The following is a 12,193-nucleotide window of genomic DNA, read 5'->3' on the forward strand; positions in this document are numbered from 1 at the left end:
ACTTAATTATTTATATACCATGAAACAGCTGCAGCAGGAGAGATTAGGAAAAACCTGCCCCAGAATACCCCACAGCCCAGTGGTTAGAGTATTCTCTAAAGCAGGGGAAAACTCAAGTTCAAACCCCTTTGCCCCATCAGGCAGAGAGAGTAATTGAATCCACGTCCCCCACATCCTAGGTGAGTGCTCTAACTACTGGGCTAAATGTTATAAGCGGGGGGTGGGAGTAGCACTTCCACCTCTACTCTAGCATGTTTTGCAAGATATGGGTTAGATGCCTAACGCCAGCTGAGGATTCATGGCTGAGAAATTCAAGCAGATAGGTGTCTAAGGGTATGTCTGCACTGACGGCAGCAAATTCACCGCCGGCAGATCCATTTAACCGGATCGACTGAGTGGAAATGAACACTCGCTCAATCGATCCGGAAGTCGATTTAATAAAACCACCTCCCCCAAAAGCATAGCGCTGCGCCGATGGCATTTCCTGTTGGCACAATGCAGTGGAGATGGCCCGCTAAATGGAAGTTATGAAGTTGACAGGAGTTCTGCAAGCTGCTCTGTGTAGCTTGTGTAACTCTTGTCGACTGCTGCCAAATTTCGCTGGCAGTGTAGACCAGGCCTAAGTCTCTTTGAAGGGTGAGGCTTAGGCACCACCCCTCTCCTCAGCATTTCCTATTGGCTAGCTTAGGCTTCTCTCTGCTCAGTGTTATGACTTTTGTGGATCCCATTCCTAGATGCCTATCTCTCCCCATTCATTGTATAGGAAGTCTGGGCAGCAAACTCAAGGCTGTGGATTTCACTGGGTGGCAAAAGCACTTAAGTCCTTTGTGGAGCTAGTCCTCAGTGCAATCCAACTCCCACTGAAGTCAATGGGATTCTTTCTACTAACTTCAGTGAAACTGGAGCAGGCCCAGTGAAAGGAAAACAAAAGTACATTCAAAATATTTGAGGCTGTTGAGTTTATTACTCATGATTACACTTTCAAAACCCTTTGATGCCAATTTCAAACCTAATGGCCAAATAGGGCTGTTGCATGCACTTGAGCAACAATCACTGACTTCTATGTGAGCTATAAACACTTATTGAGCCTTGAATATTTATTGCTATATAATATCTACTAGGTATTGCTACTTTATGGTCCCAGTTCTACACTCCTTATTCAGGCCAAGCTTCTGTTGATTTCAATGAGAATTTTGCCTCAGCAGAAGATACAGGATCAGGCTCTACCATATGAAAAGAGAGACCAATACTTGGAAAAGATGATACAGGGACTAACTAAAAGAATGCCCGATTCTCATTTATACTAAAGTGTTTTACACTACTCTAACAGTGTAAGAATGGTCCTCAAAGAGGATGTAAATTTAGTTTATGTCCATTTTAAGGCCCCTTTATATTGAGTGTAAAGGATAATCAAGCTCAATGGACCTACACCTAATTAAATACTAATAACAGATTTAAAATATATATATATAAATATCACTGTAAGCAGCCACTGTTTTTGAATTACTGTTCTGGGGATAGAATGGGCCAAATTCTACCAGTACACACACAGTTGCAACTCATGCTGACCTTACTGGAATTGTGTGCGTATTTCAAGACAGAATTTTTACCACCGTGTTTACTACTTTGCCCCCACCTAAACAGTAGTTCTTTAAATTATACTGAATTTAATAACAGAGTTAAAGATAGTTTACGCTCTTCGTTAGCTGACACAATTGTTTTATGGCTTAGTTTAACAGAGTTTGGACCTGAATCTACATACATATTAGAACTGTTGTTGAACTTGCTTTAAAAAAGTGTGCAGACAGCCCTAGAGGCCTGAACCAGCAAAAGCACTTAAGCATGTAAGCAACCTCAAGCATGAGAATCATTTCATTGATGTCAGTGGGATTTCTCATGTGCTTAAAGTTTTGCTGGATCAGAGCCTGACTTTATATGATGTTTGACTCTTTGATTTCAATCTGATTTGAATATTATGTGTTCTAGTTTCATTTTCTGTACTTCATTGGATTGGAAAACTAGCGTGTAACATCTATGAGAGAACCTTTCTTAGAGCTATGTAACTCACATATGGGTAAATTAAAGAGTCTGCCCTGCTCCCATTGAGGCCAATAAGAGTTTTTACATTGACTACAGTAGGAGCCAGATGGGACAATATGGTTTTATAAACTTAGCAAATTGCAAAGAAATATGTTTTAAAGCAAACTGAATGTTCAGGAGGACCATTCTCCATGATGTCTCCTTTAAACTTTCAAATATATTGAATATTTAGTACTTACCCTAGCAATGGATCAATCCAGTTCTCTTTTACATAAAGAGAATCATATATTTGACTCCATTCATCTTTTATCCATGTACTCAAATTCAAGACATTGAAGAAGAATCTAAGAAACTAACAAAAGATTACTTCTTTCAAATTTAATGAACTGAAGGCTTGAGTTACATGAAATATTTACATGGAGATTGCACAGTTTTTCTTACAAACACTGCTGCAGTCTTTGCTTGTGTATTACATTATACTTGTAATTAATACACTTCCCAATATTGTAGGTTCACTTCAGTTTTGTTGCAGCAATCTTATGTCCTGCAGCCATATCTTTTGAGATATTAACAGTTCCTAAAATATTTGTATGGGCCTGAAAAACACCCTATAGTCACAGCATGATGATGTTTTGATGCAGTGTGACCTTGTTTCCAAATTACCGCATGTTAAAACATCACAATATTGGGACATAAGTTTGTGTCTGGAAAAAAAACCTGAGTTCTGTAAAGCAATGATTCTAGTCTAGTAAACTAGCTATACAGTAGAGATGACTGTAACACAATTAATTTCCTGTTCCCATTGAACTAGAAGATTGAAATTTGGCACACTCACATATTGTGGGCCTCTGAATACTGGAAAAAACAAGAATCAACATTTGAACTTCCATTTTTCTATTGGAATTCACCAAAGGTCATCAGCCTTTCTATAGAGTTTGAACTATTCAAATGGTCTTTTGAACTAGAATGTTGAAATACGATATTCTCATTCATTATGGGCCACTGATTTCAGGAAAAATTCCAAATGTGAACTTTGACCTTTCCATCACAATCCTTAAGAATGAAAGAAGTTGCTTGGACAAGGAGTGTGGAAATAGCTTGTGAGGCCTGCACTTTGCTATCTACAGGCCTGATGTGGCCATTTCCAAGGAAGTACCTAGAGATTTGATCTCATTTTTAACTATTGCACATCGGAAAGGATCAGCTCCTCAACAGCCTACTTTAATGACTAGAGCAGTGTTTCTCAATTGGGGTTCCGCGGAACCCCAGAGTTCCGCAGGAACCCTGTTAGGGTTCTGTGAGAAAGTGACATCACGCCGCCGAGAGCAGCTGTTCTCCACGCCGCCGAGAGCAGCTGTTCTCTGCGCTGCCGAAAAAGGGAAGATGTCCCGGATTTTTCGGTGGAGGGTATCGAGTATGAGTGTAATTTCCCCGTGGAGCCTAAAGGGTTCCACGGGGAAATTTAATTGAGAAACGCTGACCTAGTTGTTTGTATATAATTTGCTTATTTCGACATTTTTTTTGGCCCCATATGTAAAAATACTGTTAAGAGTTTGGGGGGTTCCGCAATTATTTATCGAGTTCAAAAGGGTTCCGTGGCCAAATTTAATTGAGAAACACTGGACAAGAGGATTGTTCCATTTCAGTCCCATGGGACTCTGATCCTAGCTTGTACACTACTACACCATCCAAATACGCTGCAGTATATTGGCTGGGTGGCTGAAGAACCTAATCCATCGAGCTCAGGAAAACTGCAGACTTTCCATTCAGCTCCAAAGGCATTGCATTAAAATTAAAGAACCCTAGGGTGTGGATAAAGTTGTTTTATTTGTGATGATAATTTTGATGGAATTTGCTGATATTTAGCTCTACAGCGGTGAAGTATGTTTTCTCCTAGCCAGTCTAGTAAATCATTCTCCCTACATATGGGGAAATGTAGGATCCTCCCCTGTGGAATCAATAGGTCTGATTTTCTACTATTTTGCATCTTATATAGTCATTACTTTTGTGCAAACATGTTAGCACAGTAACATTTTACACCCACTTTACACAGGTGTAAATGTCATCACATAGGGCACAAGGCAGAAGAGAATCAGATGCAACGTCATGGTATTCTTCCATAGTGGTGATGTACTGAAGGATTTATCTACAAACTAAATTATACCAGTTTATCTAAAAGTGTGTTTTTAAACTGATTTAGTTAAACCAGTGTAAATTCCCTGGGTTGACACTCTTAAATTGATTTAAACCTGGTTGATATTTGATTTAACTTAATTCAGTAAGGTTTAAATCAATATAAGAGTGTCCATACAGGAATTTGTACGGGTTCAATTAAATCAGTTTTTAAACCTATTTTAGTTAAATCTGTGTAACTTTGTCTGTACACTGGACATGAGTCTAAAAAGCAGCCCTCATCACACTGATAACCAGACTGTCCCCACTTGAGTGGCTGGAATTCTCTAGATACAAAGAGGCATGGAAAATTGTCTGCTGGAGCCATTGGGGCAAAAGATGTCAGAATATAGTGTCAAGGAATTTGGCAGACCCTTCTTTCCATATGGAACCTTTTCTTCCTAGCCTTCCTGCATACTTGATATTCTGCTCACTCAGACCACCCTATCAGGCAGCAATCAATTGTATATTACACTACCACCTGCTGCTATGTCTTTGATTCACAGCTTTGTTTCAGCTGCCTCTGACTGGAGGGCCTGGAACCCCTGGATCTTTGCTTAATCATCCTCTGCATGGTGCTTGCAGCTACCATTTCAAGGCAGATGAAATCAGCATATATACTGATCAAAGAAAATGAATCAGTTCTTACCTAAAGCAGACTAATAAATAAAGTTTATTAAAAAATAAGTTCAGTTCAATTGACTTTTAACAACTCTTGTTCTTGGGTTGGCAGCAACTACTAGTTCATGATTTTCTAACTGCTATCTTTAGCAGGTGGGACAAGTGGGTGAGGTAATATCTTTTATTGGGCCAATTTTGTTGGTAAGAGAGACAAGCTTGTCCCCTCACCAGCAAAAACTGGTCCACTCAAAGATATTACCTCACCCACCTTGTCTCTTTAATATTCTGGGAATATTACAAAAACACTGCATACATCTTTAGCAGGTAGCTATTGTTCCTGGAGGCTGCCTGCTGCTAGTCCAATTACGTTTTGGCCACTAAGATTTCACACTCTATTATGGAAAAATGAGTAATTAAGTAGTTATCAAATACTATGAGATGTCTAAAATAGACAGAGAGTTGTGAGACCTATAATTAGATATTTACTATTGTGATGTATATTTTAGTGACCAGTGTGTTCTTCTTGTATCAGTCCTCAGGGACAGACAAGACAGAAGAAATCAGGAGGTTGTGCTTGAGCAATGTAGAGCCTCTTTTTGTGCCATGCCAGAGAAGGCATTGAATGCCACTCTTGGGCACACATTCCAGGGCATGCCAAGCTCCAGCTCTGACATAAAGTGTAAGTGTGTGTAGAATCCAGCCCCATGAAACTACAATGCATTTTTCATTCCTTTACAATGGGGACTTTTGTGTTTTGTAGACCAATTATTTAAGGAGTCATGAAAAAAATTCCATTGCATTTCTGTCTTCCCTTTGGCCACTTGTAAGTAGGTAGCATCCCCAATAGTGATTTTTGTGTCTTTGCAATACCAGTACAATACCCATTGTCTGATTTTATCACTATCAGACTTGCAAGGGAAGTCACAGAGCTGTCATTTTGGTAATGACCTTATTCTGCTTACTCACCTTGAAAAACACACTGCCTGGTACAAAGATAATTTCTTTAGTGTGGCACTGATAGCCTGTCCTCAAGTGCTCCAAGTTCCACTGATCATAGAACACAATGAGCCAGATTCATCCCTCACGTAATTCCACTGAAACCAATGGAATTACACCGGGGATTAATCTTGCCCACTGTTACTACTTTAATATATTACTGAAATATTAAAATAGAATGTGATCTTGTAATTAAAGACAGTATTCATAATGCATAGAGGCTGGAGGGGGTGAATTAAGGCTGGTTTTATATACTTCACTTTGCAACCATAACAATTTTTAATGTAGTTTTTGTGTAGAGTATTTCCTGGGTTTTTAAAAAAGCAAACTGAAAAGACTGAAATTCCATCACATGGAATTACATTGACACTCACTTGGGTCATCAGCAGGGTAGGAACCTTTACATTCAAAGCACAGACTTCTGCCATTTGAGCTACCAGAGTAACTAATAATCATAATAGGTTGTCATGCTCCCTGTGGACCTGCCACTACAGGGTGATGAGACACATACTTAGCCACTGGGTGGAGCAGCTGTTTGTTGACAGCGGAGGAATGGTGAGACTCAAGAATTTTCACTTCCATTCCAAGTTCTGGAACGGATTGTGCTCTAGTGGGCAGAGACTCTTCTGCTTCTGTTCTCCCCAACCCTGACCACTTTTGTCCTATCTCTGTTCCCCACCCTCCCAGCTCTTTGTCACAGTCCCAATCTCTGTCCCTAACCAGTCCCGGTCTCCATCCCCAGCTGCTCATCCCAGTCCCAGTTCCTTGCACAGCCATCCCCTGTCTCCTCCTTGGAGCTTTCTAAGTATCAGTCTTCTGCCCACTCCAGGCTCTTCCTCACACCTCAGTCTCACCCCATGGCTCCTTGTCCCAGTCTGCAACCCAGATCTTCAAATAATCTCAATCTTTTCTCAACACCCCACTGGCTCTCAGTCCCTCCCTTCCCCCGCAGTGGTCCAGGACATCAATTTCAGGAAGTTTTGCTCAGCCCCAGTGTGGATCATGCTCAGATGCTCTGTGGGAATGATGAAGGTGCATCTTATTTGTAGTCAGTAAATAAGAGATGACAGGAAATGGGACATGCCCAGGAATCTTTGGAGAATTGAGCTGCCAAATTCTAACAAGACTCTATGGAGCATATGCTAACTGAGATTCTTCAGAGGCTTATAAATTGGTCAAATTTGGCTGGCTTTTCACAAGAATAGCAAAAGGCACATCCCTAAACAGCAAGGCGACCCTTTGCCAAATGGCAAGTCCCAGCTCTGAAGTATAAAATGGCAAGTGCCAGCTCTGAAGTTTAAAAGGTGCTAGAGCTTCTCAATTAAATGGTTGTAAAAGGTTTTTTTTTAACATGGACAAAACATTTTTTCTGTAATCTTATTTTCTGAAGCATCTGAAACATCTGAACCATTTTTGCTGAAATTTTCCAAAATAATTCAACCTGAAGTGGACTTCTAGCATGGAATATTTTACCCAGGCTAAAGTTTAGTAAAGTTGCATGAAACTGAAAAAAGTTTTTTATAATAGAAAGTGTTAGGCACTTGACTTAATGTCTGGACCCTGCTCAGACAGGGGCCCTTCCTGGCCTCCTTGCCAGGGGAGGCTCTTGACCTCTGACAGCCCCACTGGACGTGGCAGTGCTGAACCAAATGTCCAGTTCTATCTTCCCCTTCTGGCAGGTTCTTTTCCCTCAGGTCTCCAGGCTTGGGAAAGGTCTTTTGCCCTCTTCGGACAGGGTTTTTCCCTCTCTCAGTCTTTGTACCTACAGGGTTCTCTTCTACCAGTGTTTTGCTCTTTCTCCTAAACCCTCGTGGTTTCTGACAGCATCTTGCCTGCTCACACACTCTCTGGTAGCTTGCCTCATTCTCACAACTCTAGCCACACCCTTTCTTTGGAGGGGAGGCTTTTAACAAGTCCTGAGTGGGCCCTTGATTGGCTCCAGGTGTGTTAATTAAGCTGGAGTAACCCCTGCTCAACTATCAGGGGAAAAGGGGCTTGCTGAGCCTGGGGCTGATATATTGGCCTTCTAGCATTCTCCGGTGCCATCTAGTCTGACCCTGTCACAATACATGAAACATTATTTTACATTTCAACTGAAAGGCAAGATGAACTCAGGACAGGATGGTCTTAGCATGTTGTCCACAGGTCAGCATCCTCAAAGTGTATCCCAGAATTCTGTCTGCCACCTTCATGCTGTTGCTACGGCTGCAAATCTGCCTTCTGTTGTTTTTGTCCCTGTTGCTGGGGGACTAACAGCTGCTTCTAAATCCTCTGCTGCAGATGCATTCATATAATCTAGCATCACTCTGGAGACAAAAACGCTCCTCTGATGCAAGAGGAGAAAACCAAGATAGTATAGTGATGACAGTCTGATAGGCAGAAAAAAAAATTGTGCCAAAAGAAACAGCGTGGAAGGTCACTTGATACTACACCTTTCTTTATGGAATAGATACACTGTATGCAAGGAAAAAGAAAATAAATGTGTGTGGAGCAACATAGTGTCTGGGACACTGGCACTCAACCCATATAAGGTTAAGAGAATGGAATCATCGACAGGTAACTCGTATGGATTAGGAAGCAGATGCTTTGCAAAGTTAAATATCATTGATATCCACATGAGCTCAAGAAGTGTCCAAATCACTTGTTTTTCCCCAGCAGCCTTTACTCAGAGACCTGGTGGTTGGGAGAACTTTTTAAACAAAAGTGTCATTTGCCCATCAGATTATGATAATTTTCCTAGCCACTTCTCTTCTATTCTTATCACTAACAATTAAAAACTGCCTCATTACTGTCTGTGAACAGACTTTATGGAAACTTTCCATGCCAAGGCCATCAATACACAGTTTCCTGAGTGCCTCTAGAAGCATTACATGGCCAACCTAGCCTGCTCTCATCTCTTATACTATATGACAGCTATGCTCACAGGAATGACAACGCAACCACAATAAACTTGCAGGGAAACAAGTATAAAGATTACACAGATAAATACTAGTTATCTGAAATTTGCCTTTCCCCTGAATCCAAATCTATATATGAACTGAAATGCCAGTTGCCCATAACCTCAGTGTTTTGGATGTTCCCTCAGAAATCTAGACAATCAGAGCTTACTTGTGGCACATCCCAAGTCATACAGTTTTTATTGCTTTACATGAAAAGAAATCATGAACGGAACCTAGAGGTATCAAGTAAATTAGTAGGGATCTTGGACAACCAATAATAGCACAAATTGATAAACAATTCTTCTCAGATTATGTAAAATACCCATTTTCCTCTGATCTTTGACTGAATATGGTATAACCTGAGTTTGACTGTAAAAGTGCAGCAGTTTTGTGCTAGCAGACTATTTCCCATAATTTAACCAAAAGATGACATTCAAGTCTCTTTTATTTAAATTAACTCAGAAGCTGAAAAGTTCAGTATATAAGTGAAGGAAGAATAGTATTCACAGTTTTAAAAACCACAGCAAAGTACTATAGACTCAAAAATAATTAATCAAACAATATGAAAACATGGTGTGATGTTAGTTTAAAATTTGTGCTAAAGTGAAATTACTTTCATTACCTTATGCATTTTCGCAGTGTCCAGAGATTTGATAATTCTGCTGAATTGCTGAAGACCAAGCTCCTCCAGTTGAAAAGTGGCCAAATAGCAAATAACTATCAAAAGACACACATATTTAAAATGCAATGGGCAATGTGCTACAGAAAGTATTTATATTCATTACACTTTTGGATTTTGACCATGGCTATGGCTGAATCACGTGACTCACTTTTGGCTCTTTAATAATTAAAAACTTTAAAATATTTTTTCACTTTTGTCTGCCTAACTGGGCTATCCAATAGTTGCCATTAAAAAGACATCCCTTTTTGTGTTGTTATCACTATAGACTCTCAGATTCTATATTTATTTCCTATTTTGTGCCAAATTCTCAGCTGGTGTAAATCAATATAGCTCCACTGGAATTTCAGGAGCTGAGGATCTGGCCTTTTAACAACAGAAAAATACAAACCAACCTGAGTTATCTGAAAGCATTGGGATTGCCTTCAGACAACTGGGAGTTTGCATATCTGGAAGATCTATTCCTGCCAAGTTTAGAAGCTCTGCAGGGCTAATGCTAAGCTCCTACAGTTGTTCTATACCTCGCAGGAACAAAACTTACGGTAGGGCAAGGTGCTGAGGAGGAAAGGGGCCAAATGGGTCCTGAGTACCACTAGTCAAAAATTTTCTGACAGAACATTTTTCTGTTCGAAATGCTGTTTCCTTGGAACTGAAACTTTTTGTGGGAATTTGTTGCTTTCAATGAAGTTTTGCTCTTTAAAAAAGGAAGAAAATCATTTTTGATAAGCTCAAAACATTCCACATTTTCAGAATGGGACATTTCAACTTTTCATTTCAATACAACTTTTCATTTTGAAATTTATTTTTTACTATTAAAATTACAAAAGTTGATATCTAAATTAACATTTCAAGTGACCCAAAACAATTTTTTTCCTAAAATTTTGTTTCATGAGGAATTGCAGTCCCCACACAGCTCGAGTCCTGAGCATTAAGGGGTCAACGCGGGAAAGGGCAGAGAAGTGTAAAGTTGCCTCCAGAACTGGCAGAATGTTCTGTGGTGTTTCTCTGATGCTGTGAAGCTAAGGAACTCTCATAGCACACCGGTAGTCCTGAGGAACATGCCAGGCTTTAGTTAACCATAGTTCAGTTGGGGTTTGCCTGTAGTACAGTATCTCAAATATCTCAGCATGGTAACTATTAATATATCTAGACCAATGTGCTGGAGGCAACTCAGTGTATGGTAACAGAGATTCAATCTTCTATTTCAGCATAACAACACATTTAAAGTGGTTTTAGTGGAATATAGGCGTATCTTACACGAGCATTATTAAATTCAAATCTGCTCACACATAGCAACAGCCACTATAAGCAGTTTTGATCATCTAAGTGTCAATGAAGCTTGGCAAGGAGAGTCACAAGCAGCTTAGAAGAATCTATGCTGCCAATGATTTTTAGACTCTCTACTTGTTGATAAGGGAAAATCTTCAGGGACCCTCCCTCTTCCCATAATTAATGGAGGTCTTTGACAGGATCAGTCCTGTCAATCCAATATCAGCAATACTCAGTGGTAAAATGTATGTGCTTCAGACATTAAAAAACATAGGCCTTTTGTTTATGATGGAGAAATGTGGATAATGATATATTATCATTTAAAATTTTCTTGGAGGTACAATGAATTTGAATCATGGTAGTTCAGGTTCACATTTGGTTATTCATTTCCTGAACTTGAAGGGTTTTATAAATTTGTTTAACTTTCTGAAGTCCAGGATGGGTCTTGAACTGTCTCTCTTCTTGGGTACTAGGAAATATCTGGAGTAAAATGCCTTCCTTGGTGCTATAGAGGAACCTCTTCTGTAGCTCCCTTTTGTGGAAGGCAGCTTATTTCCTCCAATAGAAGTTTCTCATGAGAGGAAGAGGGAATTGAGAAGTCCTGGTGTGAAATTTGATTGAGTAACTGCCTCTCATGGTATCTAATACCCAGCAATTTGAAATGGATTTGCACCAGACAACACAGAAGGTCAAGAGATGTGGGCCAAATTGTATAGGTAGAAGTGTGTGGCTCTCAGCTGTCTTGCCAAGTAGTCTTTTCTTCCAATGGCATCCAGTCTATATCCTTCTCATCTAAAGGGGGCTGTCAGGAATGCCCTGTTACTTTTAGGTAATTGCTGGGCTGTAGAGACCAGCATGGAATCAGCCAATGGATGTCACAACAATAATTGGCCCTCTGAAGGTACAGAATACATAAAATCAGCCCTTTTTGATACCATTGGTGAGGACATGGAAGAGAGCCAAATGTCCTCTGCTGGCTTGAGTAGCCTTGGGAGATTAGAAAAGGTGACTTAGTCTTTTGTATGCCATTCCATCATGTCAAAAAGGGATCAGATCTGTTTGGTGCTGACCCCTCGGTCTGTAACTAGAAGGTATTAGTAATTCTCCCTATCAGCTCCTAAAATTGCTACTGTTCATCATGAGGAGAGACAAAGTCCCAACTTGATCCTCCAGGGACATACCATTAGTATAATATTTGATGGCTGACTGCTCCGTTTCCTCTGAAGGAGTCTCCTCACAGTCGTCATACATGTGCCACTCTTTTCGAGAAGGCAAAGATGCCAGTGCCAACAGTTGCTGGTCTTACCTGTGCTGACTGAAACATAGAATTCCTTGAAGGTGGTGAGGCCTGAGAAAAGGTCGATACCAGGAAAGCTCTTAGAGCCAAAGAAGATGCCTCTAATACCGGAAGGGGGTTGGTGTTGATGTTCTTTCTGGTACCGAAATCGGTGCCATAGTGGTTTTAGTAACATAAAAA

General features: G+C 40.2%; 1 protein-coding gene across 1 annotated transcript in view; it reads right to left on the reverse strand.

The window, feature by feature from the left end:
• The window catches only part of CFAP99 (cilia and flagella associated protein 99), an 89,010-nt gene that overhangs the window by 51,151 nt on the left and 25,666 nt on the right, over positions 1-12,193 (reverse strand). The window contains exons 4-5 of the mRNA XM_067558864.1: positions 9,391-9,485; positions 2,280-2,392 (exon numbers count right to left, since the gene is read on the reverse strand). Of these exons, the coding sequence (XP_067414965.1) occupies positions 2,280-2,392; positions 9,391-9,485 (208 nt within the window). The remainder of the gene's footprint in view (positions 1-2,279; positions 2,393-9,390; positions 9,486-12,193) is intronic.

This window comes from Emydura macquarii, unplaced genomic scaffold (genome assembly GCF_026122565.2).
Source record: "Emydura macquarii macquarii isolate MOO-44397 ecotype Brisbane River unplaced genomic scaffold, CSIRO-AGI_Emac_v2 contig_2199, whole genome shotgun sequence".
NCBI lineage: Eukaryota > Metazoa > Chordata > Testudines > Chelidae > Emydura > Emydura macquarii.